Genomic DNA, 22,626 nt, shown 5'->3' on the forward strand with positions numbered 1-22,626 from the left:
AAATAAAAGGAGTAACAGAGAAACATGTCATATCGTGAATTTAAATGACCAGTATGTAATCCACTTATTGTACCTTACTTCATCACCAAGTACGGAAATAAAATGGACACCATTTAGACTCTTCTAATGATACCATTTAGACACATTATTCAAAGTACATAATTGTTCATGTACAAATAATGTGACAAAAACTAACATTAAAAAGTAAAAATATTTACATAATAAATATTTACAATATTTCTAAAAGTGCTTCATGAGGGTCCAATTGCCATGGCTTTGTACAGACCAATATATTCTTATTTAGATTATCAATTTCCTATGTACAAAACTGTGTTGTTTTGTTGTAATTTATAATGGAACAAAGGTGCGCACATGGGAACATCAATCTGTAGAAAATGATTCTCGCAACTCTCATTTAGACCATCTACACCAGGTAGTGATGGTCTTAAATGAAAAGTCAGAGGGAATAGTAAAAAAAAAGTTATTCATTTGTTGAAAATGCTAAAAATCCAACTAATACAGCAACAACGTCAACAACAAAAACAGCAATGTCAGGAAAAATAAAACCTCAAAGAAACAAACTTTTCTACATAATAAATAATCCTTCTCCTCGTTGAGTCCTTAAAATAAGACATCTTCATGCTCGATCATAAGCTGCACCACTAACTTCTGCTGTCTCATGTCGTTAAGTGTCGTCAAGGCATTGAGTTCTGGAGGCTGCATAAGAGTCGGACCAAAGACAATACCCAGGTTCTCTGAATTCATTAGATTGTCTTTCTCAAACATTGTTACCCTGTAAAATGAGAAAAGAGTACGTTTAGGCTTTTATATATTTATCTTTAGATGTTTAATGCATTAACTCACCTCTTGAGGTGAGCCATCAGGTAACGTAGCGTCTCATAGTGGGCGGGCGGCAGCTGGAGAAGAGTTTCATGAATGGCCTCCAGTCTGGACTCAGAATCAGGAATTTCTGTTTTTGTATGATTAGGATTAGTACAGCACCAATTTAACGAGTCAGCAAAGTGATTAAACAAAGTCACATACTTGCGGACTGAATGAACTTGGAGTACAAATCGAATGTGATGACAGGGATGGGAAGGTCTCGCAAGTACAGCTTTAAAACCCCAGCGATGATGTTTACGTCTGCAAAGGCCCCGGCACTGATGTCAGCCTTGTCGCCATCTGTGTAATACAACGTAAAACAAAACCGAAGATTGTGACCATTAAATCAAAATGTGTTATTTTTATTATTCCATTTTCTAGGAGGAAATCAATGCATTTCTGGTTGAGGGTCCATCGCTGGCATTTTACACGTGCATACGGTCCCTCGTCAAATCAACAAGTCAAACAAAATAGTTGCATTAATATTTACACTGACTTATTTCAACAGGCGAGTACTAAATACACCAACATCTACTTAGATCTATATTCATCATGAATTACATTAAATGACAAATAATATGGGCACTAGAAAGCAACAGTCAGCAGTATAATCTATTTAGTGTGCAACTTCTTTCTGAAAATTGACAATACTGTAGAACTGTGACATCAACAAACCTCGGTCAAAAGCGAGTCGGGCATCTTCTACGTGTTCTGAAAAGCCAGAAACTCGATAAAGACCTTCTGATGTCATACCTGCAATAAAACAGGAAACAAGTCAACTCAACCACAAGTTCAGTGACGTTCAAATGCACTTGTTTTCCACTTTGTATTTTCCCATTTCTGGACAAAGGCACCCAACCAGAAAAGTGACTAAATGAAGCTTCAAATGCAGTTATCATTTTCATCCATCGTAAATTACCTCTGAGTTCTATTTCGCGGATGCACATGTCGACCACCATCGGACGGGTTGTGTTGTGGGCTTTTACGAGCGTGGTGAGGTCACAGCTGAAGACTTTTTTAATCCTGCGCAGATCCGGCTGGCAGTCGCTGGGCACCAGTTTGGAGCATTGTTTGTGTACATTCAGCCCACAGTCTGGTGAAGAGAGAGAGAGAGAGAGAGAGAGAGAGAAAGGGGGAGAGAGAGAGAGAGAGAGAAAGGAGGGGGGAGAGAGAGGGAGAGTGGCTATAAGTGATAACATTTCCAACACAGCAGGCCTGAAGCGTTTTGAAAAGGTTTTTAGAGTCAGTGATAAACAGCAGTGTCAGGCAGCACAGACACTCTTCTGCCTCACACAGATAATTAACCACACCATGGCTGCAGTGGCCTGGATTTTCATGTTGTACTTTCAGTTGGTTGAAGTAAGGCTGACAGCTGTCTGAGAGACATTAAAAATACCAGGCTGTTTGTCAGTCTCTTAACTGTAAATCATTGAGACGCTTCTATGAGATCCTTTGAGTTCTCATTCAGAACTACAGGAGGTAAGAATGAATCAAGACCTGGCCAGACTTTAAGAGGGCAAAGAGATGTGCCTGAGTTCCCACAGCACATGAGGCGTCTGATGATAGTGCAGTTTGCCTCTGGCTTATCAGCACGGCAAATGTCTCAACAACAAACACTCTGTTGGAGGAGAAAGCCACCGACTTGTCCACTGTGAACTGCAGTTACTGAGTCTTGTGACCAAAGAGGCCAATGTAAAGTGTTTTATTATAATGTTGTGCTGTGTCATAGAGTCAGGTATAGAATAATTTATGGGGAAAATGTATAAGGAAAAAGTCCAGTTGTGATCAAACTAAGAGTGACGCAACAAAACATGACAATTAGTTACACATTATGTATGTATACTGCTTATGTAAACCATGACATTTCTTGCATAAGGCTAAAATAGTTTATAAAGTTACCTGAGCAGCGTACACCTTGAGCAATGAGACCCCACATGAAGTTGGCGCAGTATTCACACCAGTGCGGCCCTCTGTACGTATGCACCTGTGGATACAGACACAGATAACAGAGACATCTTTAGAAGTTCCATTTTTATCATAGCTTAAAGGTATTTGTATTTACAATGTCGATTAAAAGATTTACAATAATGTGTCCAGCATCTGCTTCTGTGCAATCAGATATGAACACACACACCTACACAACTACACACCTACACGCACGCACACGCGCACACACACACGCACACACACACCTACACACCGACACACCTACACGCACGCACACACACACACACCTACACACCTACACACCGACACACGCGCACACACACACGCACACGCATCTACACACACACCTACACACCGACACACGCGCACACACACACGCACACGCATCTACACACACACCTACACACCGACACACGCGCACACACACACGCACACGCATCTACACACACACCTACACACCGACACACGCGCACACACACACACACACACACACACACGAGACCAGTTCAAAAAGCCTCAGAAGACTGGTGAGTGAAGAGGCTAGGCAGCAGCAGCAGCAGCTGGCTGATGCAGTCTTTTTGTACACTTCCACAATGTAAGCACAATAAGAGCGTGTGGTCATTATGAACTTGTAACTGAAACCAAAGCTAAGTTGAAAGAATGCACACGGTCCCCCAGGCCTAATTACCATATGCTTTATCCACTGTACTCAAACAGCATGCTTTCAAATGAGTGTTTTAGCTTGAAACTTTCAGTAGAATTTAATCAATTTTGCTTGCGTTAATAGCTTTTTCAATAGTCTGTCCATTATTTAGCCTTAGTGCATCGAACAGTCAGCAGCACGTGTCCCATTACAGACTATCACCGTTGAAAGGAGGACAATAAGCAACAATATGTGTATGAAGTAGCGTTGTCTGTGGTGGAGTCTGTATAGCAATTATGCAGAGATCTTACCTTAAAGTTGTGGATCTTCTCATAAGAACACTGCTTCTCTGTAGCATCTTTAAGTGCAGTCTTGCGCACCACAGGGGATGTTATCTGTGGACAGGAGGCCAACAGTTTAATAGGCTTCCACAAAAGGCTTCCTTTGCTCCCGAGTTTGACTCCCAGAGCCAGGGCCAATAGCTCCTGTCGCTTCCTTTCATGCCTTTTGGCCCTGTGAGATAACAGCTCTCCCTCCATGGATAACTGTTCAGCTTCCCACAGACTGACCATGTCTCCTGGAGTAAATATGGGACTAAAACAAACGATCTAGCAGTAAAGACAAACTCCAGTCCCCTTTGACCCAGGACAGTGTCCGCTGACAGCCTGTCCAGGGATGGCTGCGCATCTGCTCTGCTCTCAAAGCAGTCACAGCACCCACTGGCCCGGAGCAGAGGGGGCGGCCTGAGGGCAGGAGTGTGGCTCACAATGCCCCTCTTTCACACATCCACAGAGAGAGAGAGAGAGTGGGAGGGAGGGAGCATGGTCTGATGGGAGGAGCCACAGGGAGTGCTGTCAAGACAGCTCTACACAGCTCAACAGTTTTGTAAAGCGGGATCAATAGAGCAGACAACCCTCTTATAGACCAGAGCACACTCCCATTAGCACACTGCCTTCCGGACACACTCCTCCTCACTTAACTGGACATAATAATCTGCTCTAAGTGCACAGGGTCTCCGAACAGCCCACTGGCTCTCTGCAGCAAATTCTTCAGTTTGACATATCTGACATGCCTGTGTCCTTGTAATTCAAATAGATCTTGACCTCCAGCTATGCCATGTTTTCTCAGTGGAATTTCCCTGCACTGCCGCCCAGACCGGTTCCCCCAGACACTCTGACTGCAGACGCCTCCTGCCAGCACATCTCCCCAGACCAGAATCCCACCATCAACTGGGACTTGAGCAGATTAATCCAAAATACTTAGGCAATAATCTTGGCCAAATCCACATTCAATCTTAGGGGAAATCTTATTTGGGGATCTTTGAAGTGTTAGGCCGTGGGGGGCTGTTGCCAGGCTTATCATAATGTTCTGTCTCCAATGTTCGCCTTACTAAAAGAAAAATGGCATGACTGTCTTTTCAAATAGCAACAAAGGTCTATTCAGAGTAGTGTACAGTGCATTCAAGGCTAGAGAAGAAATACAATTCTATAATGCAAAGATATTTTTGACTATAAAATGATGGGAGAAAAACTCGGGAGTGGAAAGTAACTAAATACAAATACTCATACTAATAAAATATGTTACTCTAATTGAGTAGATATATGTTTTGAAATTGAATATTAATTTGAGTATGTCATTTTAACTCATTACATTTGAAATCATAAAAGTTGCAAATACATTTTAAATCATCGAAGTTACAGTCTTAATCGTTCCAATCAACAGAGCTCTATCTGCTCCTGCGTGAATCCACAAACACACAACACACGGCACTGCATCTTCTGATTCACCAGAGCTCAGATAAATAGGAAGATTGAGCTTTAAACAGTTTTATAAAATTATGTGTTTTTTTTTTCATAACAGACTGTGCTACAATATTTGTGTTTAAAGTATTATTTCTTATGCATACTTTTATTAACACACATATTTAGGGACATCAGTTTATATTTTAGTAACGTAACTCTAGCTTACTTTTACTTTAGTCTTTCCATCGCTCCCCCCCCAAAAAAATAATATATATATAGTTTACTACTCTATATCAGTTACAATGAAGTTTGTCCCAAGTTTGAGAAGTGACAGCACAGGTGAAACAATTTGTCATTGAGGTTCTTTAAAAAGCTGTGCACATACCAAGCCTCACAACTGAGCCGGGATTCTAAGTCTGAGGGGACGGACAAGGAATGGTGGAGATATTTCTGTGAGGAAGGGAGGCCTTTGTCTATGTGGGCAGATGGCCTCTTGGTGCTTAAAAGAGATCTCCCTAGAAAGCACAAAAGGTGGTCAAACAACAATCTCCGCTTTCTTTTCAGTGTCTTGGCCCTTTTATTCCAGTGGGTCTTTGTGGTCACACAGCTGAGCAGGGTCCGACTGTCTCGGGGTGAGGAAACAGAATGGTGAGCGTAGACAAAGTGAGAAAGCAAGAGAGAACAGCCTCGCCAGCATTATGAACAAAAACAACTGAACAAAAACACTAAATGCTATTATGGGCAGCCAATGGAATACATGTATAATAGATTCTTATAAAGTATCTATTTGTCTGAAGGAGAAGGAGAAGAAGAAGGAGAAGAAGAAGGAGAAGAAGAAGAAGAAGAAGAAGAAGAAGAAGAAGAAGAAGAAGAAGAAGAAGAAGAAGAAGAAGAAGAAGAAGAAGAAGAAGAAGAAGAAGAAGAAGAAGAAGAAGAAGAAGGAGAAGGAGAAGGAGAAGGAGAAGGAGAAGAAGAAGGAGAAGGAGAAGGAGAAGGAGAAGGAGAAGAAGAAGAAGAAGAAGGAGAAGGAGAAGGAGAAGAAGAAGAAGAAGAAGAAGAAGAAGAAGAAGAAGAAGAAGAAGAAGAAGAAGAAGAAGAAGAAGAAGAAGAAGAAGAAGAAGAAGATTACATTTTAATTGAAAATGGTTCGAAGGAGTTAAAGACTCATTAAGCAGGGCTATTATGACAAAGTGGCTATACCTAAGATCTCTTACAAAGTAGAAAGAAATCATTTTTGGTGTTTTCAAAAGAAGGCGCAGGCGCACTACCAAACCTGGGACGGCTGCTTACCCTGACTTCAAGAGTGAATCTCCTGAATGGAATGTACCAGAGCAAAGTTCAAAACACAGCCATAAGTTCTATGTTTTAAAGATAAGATAAGATAATCCTTTATTGTCCACACATGGGGAAATTTCATTGTTGCAACGCAGGTAACTTATGGGAAGTTTGAAAAACACTCTCAATAGAAGATCTCTTATAAACAAAAACTCCTATAGACAAAACCTCCCATTTCCCAACAAGGGATGGAGGGGAAAAATAAATAAATACCATTGCATGTGATCACGACAGTAATTGCACATGAATTGCACATGAATTGCACAGTAATTGCACAGTAATTGCACATGAATATGACGGAATTGCACATGGTTAAGTCAGTATTGCGAGTGTTCAGGACTAACAGTGTTTGTTATAAAGTCTGACAGCAGCAGGAAGGAAAGACCTGCGAAACGTCTCCTTCACACAGCGAGGGTGGATCACTCTCACTGAAGCTGCTCTCCAGAGCGGACAGTGTCCTGCAGGGGGTGACACTCATGGTCCAGCATAGATGTGAATTTAGCCAGGACCCTTCTGTCCCCCACCTCCTGCACCGAGTCCAGAGCGCAGCCCAGGACGGAGCTGGACTTCTTGATGACTTAAAGCTGCTTAAGCTGACAAATAAGCTGGACCCTCAGACGCACTCACTCGCAGACTTTGCTCTGGAGACTCTCGGGGCTAAGGCTGTAAACGACTTGACATCCAGAACGTACCAACCAAAAACTGCACGCGATGGAAACCTAGAGATGATCCACAACAAACCCTGTAGCATCCTACAAGGACAAACCTACCGTCTTACTCCATGAAAGTGCTGGGTGTTGAAGGGTACGGCGGGCCAGCTAGGCATTGCACTTTGCTGCAAACATCTACATTTCAGGCGTCACACTCGCACACATCACAAAGGAACAGTCACCCACTGGTCAATTCTACTCTGCTCTGAGGAAGTTCAGCATTTATGGACTGAATGAGCTCAATGGAGAGCAGCACAAACTGGGGACATTTAAATACAGCGACAACAAAGGCTCTTTCCAAACCGTCAAAATCCAAGAACAAGTGGGTGAGATTTTCAGATTTGTACTGCTTCAGATCGAAAGCAACCACAGAAGTCCTGCTTTCACATGCCTCTACAACTTCAGGGGCCACGGAAGAATCCCTGGGGTGGGGGTAGGAGAGGGTTAGGGGTTTTAGGAGTCGGTGGAGGGCCTCAACTGGACTCAAACTAACTGGGCTCAAACTGGGTCCAGTCTGATCCCAGTTGAAGCCCAGTTTATATTTGAATACGTTATATGTGATAACTAAGGTATGTGCACTCTGTATTATTGTTATGTGTTTGCAAATATAGACTAAATATAGACTACAAGTGCAGATGATGCTAGTGTGGCTACTAAAAACTGAACAGCCAAAGCACCACCACTATCAGTCTGAATTATTGTCAGTAGAATTGCCCTTTGGAGTAAAATAACTTTCTCACGCTATTTGTAAAGTGGTTGATGAAGGCACTATCTAACAAAGCTGATTTGTATTCATGTACAAAAACAAGACTGAAAAAGATTCAATTTTGAAGCAGCCGGTTTCGTACGTACCCTGCACTGACAAACAAAATATCCCACCAGCAAGAACTTCTGACTTAGCAATAAAACATGACTGAAGACTGCAGGACAGAGGCCAATGTGGAGAAGGCCTAACATTGCCATCTAGTGGTGGGTGGGATAGCTATTTCTGCAACTGTTCTGTCTTGTTTCCTTCTGACTGGCACCGTATTGCCAACTTTATCAGCAAACAATCACTAATGTACAATATTATGTCTAAAAACAAGGGGAAATTAAGGGGTAAAAGAAAAAATGCAATCTGCTTCTTTAATGATCATAAACATATTCATGGGTTTCAGCTTCCTGTTTTATGGAACATTTTGAAAGATGTAATATTTGGTTTTGAAAAGTTCATTGCTATGGTAACTGTTTAAGATTCTTATCATTCTGAAACCCACACTTAAAGAGGCAGGAAAGTGTCATTTTCACCACACAAATTAAATCAAATCAGTCCAATAATAAGAGTTGCCTATAGATATTACAAAGCCAACCAGCCCAGGCAGCTGTGCACTAACCCAGAGGCCCCCGGGACATATCGCACTCGGAGCCTCATCTAAGAGCTCGACAGAGGAAGGACTTCATATGAAGGTCCTTAAGAGTGTTCAACTGTTCAAGATCTTGCCTTCCTTTTGATCTAAAGTTTTCTCCTCTCCTCTAACAGAACATTTAAGAAAAACATTGAATTGATGATGAAAATTGGGATTCACCAAATGTTGTTGATGTTCATACTTGGCCTGGAATGTTTGATACTAGTTTGGCATAAACTTGAATATCTCCCTGGAGACTAAATTACTGGTCTGTGTTGAGAGATGATCCTGCTCATAGTAAGAATGCAGGAGCAATGAAAATACATGTAATGAATAAATGCAAAATTGTTGAATGCCATACAGTGGAACATTCCAGGCAGATGGATCGTTTTTACATTGAGAATTATTGAGTGTCTGCTTATGATGTCATAAAGCAGACACTATATGATTTTTTACGTGTTTCCACTCCTTAAAACTTTCACCGATTTCAACAAGTTATACCTCTTTACGATCACTTTCACCCTCTTATTGCTGCTGTTGCTTTTGACATTTGTACATCTTGTACTTTTTTCAGTATTTGCTTATATTTTTTTAACTCCTTAACACTTTCACCGATTTCAACAAGTTATACCTCTTTACGATCACTTTCACCGTTTTAGGGGGCTATTGCTTTAGACATTTTTACATACCGGAATATTTTTCAGTATTTGCAAAAGTAATTTGCTAATGCTAACGCTAATGCTAACGCTAATGCTAACGCTAGGCATTAGCATTAGCGTCTCTACAGGGAGGAGGGGGTACAGCCTTATAACACAGTGTACCTTTAATTTTGTACATTTATTTTTAAAAAGGCAAATCAGGAGATGCTTGAGAAGCCCCAATTTAAATGGACAAGTTATGTGTTATGTGATAATAAGCTGTTAACTACATTTATTCCATGTGTTGATTGTGCTTGATTTTATTTGTATTTGTTAGAATGGTCGTGTATTACCCAGGCAAGAATAAAAACCCACCTTTTCCTCCCGTTGGAAGGTGACGCGGCGTGGTTCTGTGCGAGCCCGGCTCAGTCTGTGCACCGTCTTGTCTTTGAGCAGCGACGTGTAGCCCAGGTGCTCGTAGATGGGGTTGGTGGTCATCTTGGCGATGTACTCTGCCGCTTTTGTCTCGATGTACAACGTGATGAGAGCGTCGGTCACAAGGTCGTGCACCGATTCAAACCGTTTCTCGCCAACAAAGTGCTTCCCATCGTAAAATAACCTGTAGTTGAGTGATTGATGTCCAAACCTACACAGATAAACACAAGCGTTTCTGAAAACACACTACTGTCATAATAAAAACATTCAAACAGCCATACAGTAGAGCCACTATTAGTCATAAAGCAGACCATATAGTTCTGCTGTTTTTATTCTTGTATTTTCCATTTATTTTTGGGGCGTTTCAACTCCTAAAGAATAAAGTCTAACGAATAAAGTCTAAAGAATAAAGTCTTAACGAATAAAGTCTAACGAATAAAGTCTAAAGAATAAAGTTCTTAACGAATAAAGTCTAAAGAATAAAGTCTAAAGAATAAAGTCTAACAAATAAAGTCTAAGGAATAAAGTCTAAAGAATAAAGTCTAACAAATAAAGTCTAAGGAATAAAGTCTAACAAATAAAGTCTAAGGAATAAAGTCTAAAGAATAAAGTCTAACAAATAAAGTCTAAAGAATAAAGTCTAACAAATAAAGTCTAACAAATAAAGTCAAAAGAATAAAGTCTAAAGAATAAAATCTTAACAAATAAAGTCTAAAGAATAAAGTCTAAAGAATAAAGTTTAAAGAATAAAGTCTTTACTACACACTAGTACTTTCATGCAAGAATGCAGACAGTCGCAATGGCTTCAGCCAATGAACATTATCTAGTTGTTTGATTTTCTAACTTTCTGTTGGTTGAATCAATAACCAGTTAACCAACAAGCTGTGAGGCGACTGTTGCTGTGATTTTAGGATCTACAAAAATAAACATAACTAAATGAATCAGGATACGTGCGATTAAAATGGGCAGGTAATGATCTTTAAAAAATAAATACAAGAAAAAACCTACATTTGTGGATATTGGGAAAGAGAGTGTTTTGTAGTTTATCATCTGTAATTAGTGGAACTTTGATTTGATATAATCATAATTAGGGTGGTTATTTGAGCCGATGCCGATATCCGACATATGTCTTATGACTGTGGTAATATTTCCCAATGCAGATAATAAGACCACAAATTCATGTTAAGTTTGAGTAAAGTTCTCAAATTACCTTTTTTCTTTTTTTTTATCTGGGCTAAAAAAGCATTTCCGGTATGATTATGTAAACACAGAGACATATTTATTTATATTTATATTTCTATTTTAAAAAGACAAATCTGATGCACTGAGGACAAACTGGCAGACCCACGTGGGCAGTGCAGAAATAATATTGGGGTCAAATATCAGCTACATTTTCAATACTGGAGTGATACCAATATCTGGAGAAACCCTCCGATATCAGCGATAACTGATACACCATCGTGACCAGTGTTAGGAACAGACCTTAAAGCCAGAGTGTAGGTTCCTGGCTGCCTTTGACTCTCTCTGATGAGGTACGCTCCTTCCACTCCCCCCAACAGCTCGTCTGCATATTCCCGGGATATGATACCATGAAATCTAAGGAAAAATATATTCTTATGGCAGTTGTTTTATTATGTCTTTTAATAGAAAAAAAAAAACAATAAAAGTGAGGACTAACTACAGTTCCATCATTGCAGAATCTGGCATCCCAAAAGTCTTCCTGTATTTTGACATTACATTACAGTTGTGTATAAATTGGTTGTATGATTGTTATCAGTAAAGCAATAATTGGTTTCAAATTAAAATGGATATCTGAAGAAGACACAAATATGGCAAAATTTAAAAAACATTTTACATTCCACTGATACTGTGACAGTTTCAATAAGTTATAAATGGGATTATGTATAAATTGTGAATCAGAAATATTTCCCACTCACTCTCTGCCGTAGTATTTGGGCCGGGTCTCCATCTGTGGACCAGAGAAGACATATTGACTGCAGTAATAAGAAATGAAAGTCACAGTAAATTGCTTTTTGAATTGTTTTCGAAGTGCTGCGAAAGATAAGGGCCTCTTCGCCATATCACAGATCAGCTCCATGTGTGCGCTACACCAGCCGCCTCCAAACACTAAAACTCACAGCGTGGGTGAGTGAAAAGTCATCTTTTTAGAGGTTATGGATTTATTTGTAGTTTGATGTCACAGTGGGCAGTCCGGTGTCGTTTCGTATTTGTTTTAGAGATGATAAGCCTCTTGTTCTAAAGGTTACAGTGCCTTTTTAGGATGCAGCCGATACACAGGTGCAGCCTTCACTGGTAACACCTGCTTATGTTATATATGCATCAATGAATAACTGATGCACAGGTCCACATGGCGCCTCACTGCTCAATGTTCTTCACACATGGGCAGATTGTATGTATTATTAATCTTGACCAATTTGTTTGATTATAAAAGTATTAGATATTATAGAAATGTCATAAACTCTACCTCTGGCCACAGCGAAAAAGGCCATCAGAAAAACACAAACTGAGCCAATGATCAAGGACTGGACTGACAAGATGAAAATGAAAAAATTACAATTGGACTCAATTTGAAAATGGACACATTTGATAAAGTTTTGACTAAATGTGACAGTTATGTTGGACAACGTGTGCCATGATTTAATTTAATGCAATTTGAATTAATTGAATGTCTTATGAGGTTTTAGATTTTTTTTGGTATTCTGTTGTTTTGTTCTGTATATTTAAAAAAAGAAGAAATGCCATAAAACCAAAAACATACTGTATTTGTGATAGTCTTGTTACAATCCAAAAACTCTAACTTGAAGTTGATACTAAGGAAAAGACTTGATACTCAATACTGATTTTGATCATAATAATAATATATATATATATATATATTTTTTTTTAATTAAAAATAAGAAAAATATATATATATATGTATGTATATATATATATATATATTTTTTTTTTTTACAATAGAACATACATTTTGACAAAAACGTTTTTATTATTAAAGGTGGTATGGACAATTTTTTTCAGCAAATTTTTTATCACATTACCTCGTGGCGTGGATAAATCATTTGTCCTGCCACGTATCAATCATAAAACGCACCTACCGCTCACCTGCAGCCGCGTCTGGCTCGTCCCCACGTTTCCGCGTGCCTAAGCGCATGGATCTATCATAATATAGTTCCCTCAGTGTACGGGGCAAAATGAAGACGGAGAAAGACAGTTCGAGCTGACGCAGAAGTGGACAGAAATCTACGGGATGCGAGAGCTGCGCTCCGTTGCGCTAATAAACAAACGCACGTGTGCGTTGTATCAGTCCACACGGGGGAGTGCGCATGCGCACTTCTGCCTGCGTTCTCAAATCGCCGAAAAATCGTCCATACCGCCTTTAATCAATTATTACCAGATTGACACTAAAACACTTACTGGTTAACAGGACAACATTAATCTTGAGCCTTTTCAGAAATAATATAAGCTTTAATAAACAATTTATAGTATTATTTTGAGTAAAAAATGACAATCTAATGTCTGATAAAAGAGTATTTTTGTTTCCATTGTGGTATTGAAATCAGTATTAAGTCTCGAGCCGAATCCCTTGGTATCGAAATCGAGTTTGAAATTTTAGTATTGTTTAGTGACAAAATCAGAAATCAATTAAAACATTATTTCTATATCAAATTTCAAACCAACTGCAACAAAACCAACTGAGTAAACATTGCAGAGAAAGATGCTGGCTCCAAGACAGTAAATAATGCATGGATAAGTACTACAGTACAATTAAAAATGCTGTTAAAGGTGTACTTTACATTTATGCACTGTATCAATATTTTGCATTAACACTCGGAATTGTGTGCGAACAAACAATGCACAAACGCTTGACACTATTTACGCTCGACCCAAATTCCGAGACCTTTATACATCAAGATCTGTTGGACAGTAAAGTATAGAAACAATGTAATAAGTACTGACCTCGTGCGAACATGTGACTCTCTTTGGTCTTGCCGCCTCCTGTTGAAGCTGGTACACTGCACAGAAAAGAGTCCCGGTAAATGAAACCAATATTTAATGCTCGTACGTTGGCATTGTACTGTTTTGTTCTGTTGTGACATTATGTGAGGATGATTTAGTCGTTTAGTCGTGAGGAGAGTTGAGCATTCAAAACCGTAGCTTCTTCTCTCTCCTTTTCAAACGTGGCATTCGTTTTATCCACTTGTCAACTGTTTGATTGTAACAGATCTCTATTGTAAATATTGGAACGTGAAGTGCGCTGGTGTAATAAGCAAAACTTGTTCATTAAAAGACTGCAGCCTAAGTGAAATGAAATGATGTAAAGCCATGCTACGCTTTTATAACTCTTAGTTTTACATTATGCACATAGTGGACAGAATCATAAATGATCAATGAAGCAGAAAGTGAATTGGTTTGAGCCACACTTCACACGGCGTTACTGCAGCCATTAAAAACCTTTTTGCAGTTTACTGGAACCTGGTCTTTACACCACACAACTTAATCCAATTTAATCAATAAAAGACTAACATTTCACTGACATAATTTTCTCAAATGTTGGGCAATTTTGGAACATGAAACTGTTCAAGTTCTGACAAAACACGCAATAGAGTAAGTGTGATTTATTACCGGTACTTGCAACAGAGAATACCGTGATAAATGACAATGTTGAAACTACTTTATGTCAGTGACACAGTGAGTCTGACGCAGTAAAGACTTTTCTCAATAAACCATCATGTTACAAAAGGAATAAATTAATAAACAGAATGAAACAGATAGTTAGTTCTAGATTGAGTCATAAACAGCTCAAATGTTTGTTTAATTATCGACTTGTACATTCAAGTTTAAAATTGTGCCATGATTATATAATTACGTTACGCGATAACGTAATCCTAAGAACTAAAAAAAAAAATATTTGTGACATTTGAGAAGAGATAGGATCAGTCTGGTAAGCGCTCTGTTATCTGTATTAGAATTGTACTGATAGGGATTAAACTTTTGATTCATTCTAACTATTTTTGATTCTTGCCCTTTCTTTCATAAATCAGAAAATCAGAAAATATAAAAAATGTAAATAACTTTTTATCTGACTGTTTTTGTCACATTAACTTTATTTTGTCATTCAGAATGTTTGATATTGTATAGCCGCTCGCAAACCTGAGGAATTGTATTATTATAGTAGTATTAGAAAAAGGGAATTCAAGAAAATGTAAGATTTCACTGTTGTTTGGTCTCAGTAATCGTGAATAAACGTTAAATTGTGCAGTTTTTTCTTACAGTAATCATAAATAATAACATTTGATTGTGACATCACCACTCGCAATGAGAAAGAAACGTTTTATATGTCGAGAAGGATGAAAACATTGCCTCTGTGTGAGTCGACCGTGGCAGATTCTCCACGCAGGAGTAGGCCGACTTCTAGCTGTGAATTTCCATCTTTTTGGACACGACTTAATCCGAGCTGCATGATTTGGACAACAGCTATTCCCGCAACATGCTGCGATCTAAAAATACGTCCACGCTGACTCCAGAAAAGAGAATGTTATTCACAGAAAAATATGCAACGACTTTAAACGCAGTAAACTATCATGTGTGTTGATGTTGCTTCCATTGTCAACTACAGCTAAAATTATTCATGTCCTACTTTACGACTTTCCATCTGAAGAATCATCCTCTTTTCCTCCTACATGGCAAAAACACATCATACTGACGTGGGAGTTCAAAAAGACCCAATTTTATGTCTGAACCGCTTTGGAGATCCTTTTTTTGTGCATATAACCTATTTTACGTTGTCTGCTTTGAATTTTTGGGGCTCTGTGCATGATTTGGGATTATGTGGGCAGGAGCTTTAAATATCACGTGTGTCTCTTTTTTGGGGGTTTGTTGTCGCGTGATTGACAGTATAATAAATCACTCACAGTAGGACTTCCATATGGGCGGTTGGTAATCTTCAGGGTCTGAAAACACACAAAAGAGGCTCATTAAAAACACATATTTTGCACACCACAGTAAAGTGCATGGCTTCACGCTGCACAGGTGCCTCTTTCCCCTGAACGCAAATAAATAACAGAATTTACGATTAACTGGTTTATAAATATTTCTTGCACTATTTTGGATGCAGAAAATGTTTAGCGTCTTGACTTGTGTAATTTCACACGTCGACCAGCAGCCAGAGCTAATTCATCACTTATTTGGCGCAAAAAAAACCTGTTTCATGTGGAGCCAGGAGATTCATTCCTTTGTAATGATTAGAGCAGGAAAGCTTTAACCCTCTGGCACCAGCCGCACCTAAACCACCTAAACCCTCAAAGTTTGAGCCAGTGATTCATGTTGCAAATATGATGAGATTAGAAGGAAAGTTGTGCATGATAATACCTTTGCAATTTCACATTCAATCCAATTTAATTTTTAGACACATCAATCCAAGTACGATAATTACATGGATAAGTGTCCTTATTTATTTTTCTCATTGAGTTTGGTTATAGTTACTTTATTGCCCCCGCTGGGAAATTTGTCTTCAGAGTTGTACGTTTGAAAAGGAACACCACTTCACAGAGAAGACACACCGTAGAAACACCACATACATTTACGTGACATGACAGCGCACGGATACAAGTGCATGAAAGGACAGCACAGAGAGAGACACAGTTTGTTCAACAGGGATGAAACTGTTTTTGAATGTTGCTCTGCTGCACCTGAGAGAATAATATTAACATTCACCAATGCAGAGATAATAAAGAAGAACTTATCTCCACGCACGTTTAATGACTGCATTTCAACGCCCTTCTTTCTCACACACTGGTATAAACATATTCTCTTATGCATTACATCATATTCAGTGTGATTGTTGAGTGGATGGAGGCGGTCAGAGCAGCTCTGTAGTATAATTCATCATTATAAAGCAAATATGACAAAGTTAATAAATATGTATGTAGTGGCTTAAAATCCCCCCTGGGCAATAGAAACATTCACCTGATGCATGTAAAAGCCAAGTGTATAGATTATAAAGACTATACAAATGTAATATGCTGCTTGCCGCAGAAATGTCCTTCAAGTAGGGCAAAAGAATCATAAAGATCACATTTGATATTCTATTTGAGTGATATTGACATGACATGATTTGCTGCTTCTCTCTTAAATGCAGCACTTTGCTCCAACACTTTCCCCACACGTTCTGCTCTGTCCTGCTCTGAGGTGGATTCAACCAATCACAGTGAAATATCAACGCTCAGAGGAAGGAGATGACTTTATACTTATCTCTTAACAGTATTTAAAAAGATTAGACACGGGACATGATTTTGTGCCGCAAGATCTCCCAGGACAAAATTATGCACACATTTATGCCGAATGATCTTGTATGATCTCATTTAGATAACAGTAATTAAAACAAAAATGTGAGAACAAAATTGTGAACTTAACCACACAATCTATTCACAATAAATGATGTCCAAATCTTGTCTTGTCTCGCTCTGTGGACCCAACCTTGTGTCTCGCCTCGTCTTGTGGGAATTGCGTCTCCTTAATTAAGATACTAAGTGTACATGAATTGTGCTAAAAATCTAAATTGTGATCTGGTCCACCCTTAAGGATAAATCTCTCTGGTCAAGCCTCAGAACACCTATTGTCCTGGCACTTTCTCCCCGCTCACTGCTGCACAGTCCACAAGATTTATACCACTGCAGCTTATTTAAAGAATGGGATTTTTGTGTGGCGGGTAGTCAAATATTCTCTTTGATTCTTTTCAATGACAAATGTCCTTATTGCGCTGCAGCGTTAACAAAGGAAGAGGAGCTGTGACTGCTTTAAGCTTCCTTGGGATACATAAATACATTAATGCATTGGACGACAGAGAGGTCTTTTGATTTTTATGCCATCTGATCAATAATACATTCTTCAGCAGCCACAGGCATCTTTCCCTAAAGACAAACTTTCTTAATTGCATTGCTCTCATTACTCTCTCCACTCACAGGAATGAGTAAGTAGAAAGATTAGCATCCACTGTTTGCACTGGGGACAAACAGAATGCTTAATGAATAACTCCCATGAGCTAATGTCGCAGTGTTTTGAGGTGAAAATCTCTCTGTTACAAAAAGATCCCACTAAGAAATGGTGTAGCTTTTGATCCAAACCTGCCAAATAATTCATAACATGTTTCGACATTTGGGGCGACGCTAAGATACATTTATCTTCATTGAATAAATACTGTAGTGTAAATAATGGCCTGTTTGTGGTTTAAGGATCCCAGTGATGACAGGGGCCGACCTCACTGCAGAGACACCATCTGTGAAAAGCACGGGGCCAAACACTCCACGTTTGAACCATAAACTGTACATTGGCACAAGCGAGGGCACATTTTCCATTTACCTATATGTTAACCACTGACTATGTTTTGTCCGGTTTCTATGTGAAATGCTTTACATGTAATTTTGGTTTGTGTCACTGTTGTAATTGTGGATTGGCTACTGTGTTATTAGCATTCCCAAATTTGCTTGGAAACCTCCCTTTGTGCTGATGCTGATTGCGTAGTGCAAAAGAACAAGCATTAACCCAGTGGAAAAGATTGTAAAAGCAGCTTATGCCTCACAGGCCTATAGTACACTGCTGTTATTCTGCCACCACGACCAATTTAGTCATTTAGATCTCGGAGAGGAAGCTCTACTTTCACTCTGGATCCCTACATTATTTCCTGGAGCTGTGGGGTAAATGTGCTGCTCACTGCTCTTCTCCTCCAGAGTCTGACTCTGCCAAGAACGTGAGCGAGCACTCAGCGAATGATCCACAAAGCATCCCAGAGCCACACAATAAGGCACACACAACACTGTTTACATAACCAGACAAATCAGATGACTGGCAGGCACAAAAGAAATCTGATCATCGCAAACATGAGTGTCAGTTAATTCATGGATCGTAATCATAATAAGAATCATTATCATTATCATTATAAAAGATAATATTTTTCTCTTTCATTATTTGTTTATTTATTTATTAGTTTGCCTTTTGCTGTATTTTTCTTGTCAACACCGGCACAGGTGTGAACGATCACAAACAACTGTTAAGATAAGATAAGATAAGATATTCCTTTATTGTCCCACATGGGGAAATTTCATTGGTGCAACGCAGGTAGATACAGAGGTAGATACAGAAGAACAGATCACTTATAGGAAGTCTGAAAAACACTTTCAGTAGAAGATCTCCTATAAACAAAAACTCCCATAGACAAATAAATAAATAAATAAATACATAAATACCATTGCATGTGATCCCGACAGTAATTGCACATGAATATGTGTCACGACAGCACATAGATTGCACATGAATTTCACAGTAATTGCACATGAATTCCAACAGCAATTGCACATATGACAGAATTGCACATCAGTATTAGGTTAGGTCAGTATTGCGAGTGTTCAGTACTAACAGTTTTTGTTATAAAGTCTGACAGCAGCAGGAAGGAAAGACCTACGGAACCTTTCCTTCACACAGCGAGGGTGGATCAGTCTCTCACTGAAGCTGCTCTCCAGAGCGGAGAGTGTCCTGCAGGGGGTGACACTCATGGTCCAGCATAGATGTGAATCTAGCCAGGACCCTCCTGTCCCCCACTTCCTGCACCGAGTCCAGAGCACAGCCCAGGACGGAGCTGGACTTCTTGATGACTTTGTCCAGCTTCTTCCTCTCCCTCTCTGTGATGCTGCTGCTCCAGCAGGCCACACCATACAGGAGGGCTGATGCCACCACAGAGTCGTAGAAGGTCTTCAGGAGTGGCCCTGTCACTCCAAAAGACCTGAGTCTCCTCAGGAGGTAGAGCCGACTCTGGCTCTTCCTGTACAGTGCGTCTGTGTTATGAGTCCAGTCCAGTTTGTGGTTCAGATGAACACCCAGGTACTTGTATGAGTCCACTCTCTCAATGTCCCGTCCCTGGATGTTCACTGGTGAGGGGGCAGTGGGGTGGCGTCTGCGGAAATCCACCACCATCTCCTTGGTCTTCCCCGCGTTGATGAGGAGGTGGTTCCGCTGACACCAGTCCACAAAGTCCTGCGCCAGTCCTCTGTACTCCGCGTCATCGTCGTCCATGATGAGTCCGATGATGGCAGAGTCATCAGAGAACTTCTGCAGGACACAGCTGTCCGTGTCGTGTCTGAAGTCTGCAGTGTAAAGGGTGAAGAGAAAGGGCGCGAGGACAGTGCCCTGGGGCGCCCCCACACTGCAGGTCCGAGTGTCAGACACACAGTTCCGGGCTCTCACAAACTGGGGTCGGTCTGTGAGGTAGTCCAGGATCCACTCTGCCAGGTCATACTCCACACCAGCCGTCTCCAGCTTGTCCCTCAGGAGCAGCGGCTGGATGGTGTTGAAGGCGCTGGAAAGATCGAAGTACAGGATCCTCACAGAGCTGCCAGGCTTTTCCAGGTGAGAGAGAGAGCGGTGCAGCAGGGAGATGACGGCGTCCTCCACTTCGATGCCAGACCGATATGCAAACTGCATATCGGCAACTTAACATGTCATTTCAATAATCTGATTTCCACACAAATGATCCGAGAGCACCGTCAGCATCTGTTCTATAATCCTTTACAGTATAAAAACAACACATGTCATGTTGTACTGCTATCAAGATGTAGGCAGAACACATTTTTCCACCAAAGAAAAAATCTGTCGCCATGATTCTATGCATTTTATTTATTATTTGCAGACAAGCTGCATTAGTTTCAATGAGGTTTGGGAGTAATAGAGCTGATCTTGATGTTTTTGTGTTGCATGTACAATATTTATGGTAATGTGGCCCTAATATTACTGTTGCCTTGACGTTGTCATTCGGCTGCATAAATATGTTGTTCATCATGTATTAACTTCTGTGTGCTTGAAAATGAATGGGCACAAACATACACTTAACTTAAGTCAGTCCTAACCATAGTCAATAAAACAAACTGATTTGTTTTGGTGATAGACAAGATTTATCAAATGTTGTTTGTTTCTGACTGCCAAATAGCTGTGCATTAAAATAATAATACCCTTGTGAATCCACTACTCGATCCCTGGCAGCGGCGCAGCTTGTAACTTCTGATAATTATATTGAGAGCCCAATGGTAATGACAGCGTCCAATACCACAGAGGGAAAGACTTTCCCCTGGAGAAGCAGTGGTCCAAAAAAGTCAATATGAAGCCTTCTGAACCGCGCATAGGATAATGCGTTGTGAAAAGTGTGGTCAGTGAGGTCTGTGTTTGGCTCTCAAACGCTCCCTCAGACTTCTTATGGGCAGAGCCTCAGAAATGCACGTCTATGTGAACTATGCAGAAACCTTGAACCCTATAATAAACATACAGCCTCACCATGCTCCCACCATTCGTGTAAGTGTCTACTTTATGTTCAACTCAAATCTTTTCTTTCACTCATTGGGACCTCACACCTGAACATGACCTCAGAAGATGAATGAACAAAAGCACAAGTTATAAAGCAAACCATGCAGTTGTTCCTATGGATTTGAACAGGCTTGGGACCAGCAACAACTACACTGGCTCCAACTGTGGTCGAACTACTGTCAATAAGTGCAAATCTACAGTATTTGCCTTGGCCCTTCAGTGCATAGAGTACTGACTGTAGCTCCAGCAGAGGAGTGCGTCGTGCTGCTGTCATATTAACCCACATAACCCCAGATCAAAGAGCAGAGCATCAGATCGAAGAGCAGAGCATCAGATCGAAGAGCAGAGCATCAGATCGAAGAGCAGAGCATCAGATCGAAGAGCAGAGCATCAGATCGAAGAGCAGAGCATCAGATCGAAGAGCAGAGCATCAGATCGAAGAGCAGAGCATCAGATCACAGAAGATGCAAAGCAAAGTTACAGATGGAAATGAGAGCGACTGTCTATGTCAGCGTGAAACGACAAGTTATAAAGCGACATATCCTGTGTCACCGAGCCCGTTTTACACCTTGCCAACCACCAGCACAACGAGAACTCTCACCAGAAGACAGGGATGAACCAGAGAGGCTGGAGTTACTAGACGCAGCCATCACGCCCGCACGCGCGTTCACGCCGCGGCTCAGTTGTCGGTGATGATGCGCTCACAGCGGCATCTCGCGCCCCGGGGCTTCCTCCATGGGGGTCCCTCCGTGTGTCTCCTCCGAGGACCGCCCCGGTGTCCCTTTCACATTTGGTCCGAATATCGGGTCGGTTGGTCTGAATCGGCGGTTCTTCTTGTGTCCTCCTCTCACGCGCCTCTCACGCCGCGTCGCATCTGCTGTGGAAGACGGGCGCAAACGTGGAAGACTTCAAAAATCATCGCTCTCTCTGTGGATTATGTCACATCGTTTGGCCCTAAACTTGGAAGTGGAGGAGGCGAAAGTGGTCGTGAGTACCGCCGTGTGCAGCCAGCGTGCCCGCGGGTGAGTTTAGAGCCGCGTGATAATCAGACCGAGCGGCGGCGCCTTCTTAAAGAGAAAGTTTGGGAGGAAATAGTGCCAAAAGCCGCAGCCTCTGACAATGGCACGTGAGAGCAGAGGCCGCACTGAGACGCGCCGCTCACAGAACATACTTGGGCAAAGCTGGGGAAAAAGGCTGTATCATGTTGTAACCGCATCCACTGGTAAATCATTCCCATCACGCGGAGGCGCCAGAGTGAGTACGTGTGCGCCCCCTGCTGGACGACCCGTGCTGGTACTTCTTCTGGCACTAAAATGTGTCAAACGTGATTAAAAGCTTAAATGGTGTTAGAAATAAAACTTTAGAAAACCCACCTGAACTTGATGAGATGTAGATGTAAATCCCAAACATTTCGAGTAGCCCCTAAATCATATGTCACAGACGTCCCCACCCCTCGCGTGCCTTTGGACTATTACTTACTTATTACTTTGTACCACACATGTACATCCTTTGTGCATTAAGACTATTTGAAGGTGCACATTT

General features: G+C 40.7%; 1 protein-coding gene across 1 annotated transcript; it reads right to left on the reverse strand.

The window, feature by feature from the left end:
• Positions 1 to 501: 501 nt before the first annotated feature.
• chn2 (chimerin 2) lies at positions 502 to 21,792 on the reverse strand. Its single transcript, XM_072460298.1, has 13 exons — positions 21,686 to 21,792; positions 15,651 to 15,689; positions 13,696 to 13,751; positions 11,655 to 11,686; positions 11,200 to 11,313; positions 9,658 to 9,928; positions 3,784 to 3,867; positions 2,782 to 2,866; positions 1,802 to 1,975; positions 1,558 to 1,635; positions 1,045 to 1,182; positions 865 to 970; positions 502 to 793 (listed from the first exon to the last, which is right to left on the reverse strand). The coding sequence occupies exons 1-13, from the start codon at positions 21,732 to 21,734 to the stop codon at positions 622 to 624; spliced, it is 1,398 nt and encodes a 465-aa protein (XP_072316399.1). The 5' UTR covers positions 21,735 to 21,792; the 3' UTR covers positions 502 to 621.
• Positions 21,793 to 22,626: the final 834 nt, after the last annotated feature.

The sequence above is a fragment of the Eucyclogobius newberryi genome, unplaced genomic scaffold (assembly GCF_026437365.1).
Source record: "Eucyclogobius newberryi isolate DKJ021-1_F unplaced genomic scaffold, fEucNew1.0.hap1 SCAF_3, whole genome shotgun sequence".
Lineage (NCBI taxonomy): Eukaryota > Metazoa > Chordata > Actinopteri > Gobiiformes > Gobiidae > Eucyclogobius > Eucyclogobius newberryi.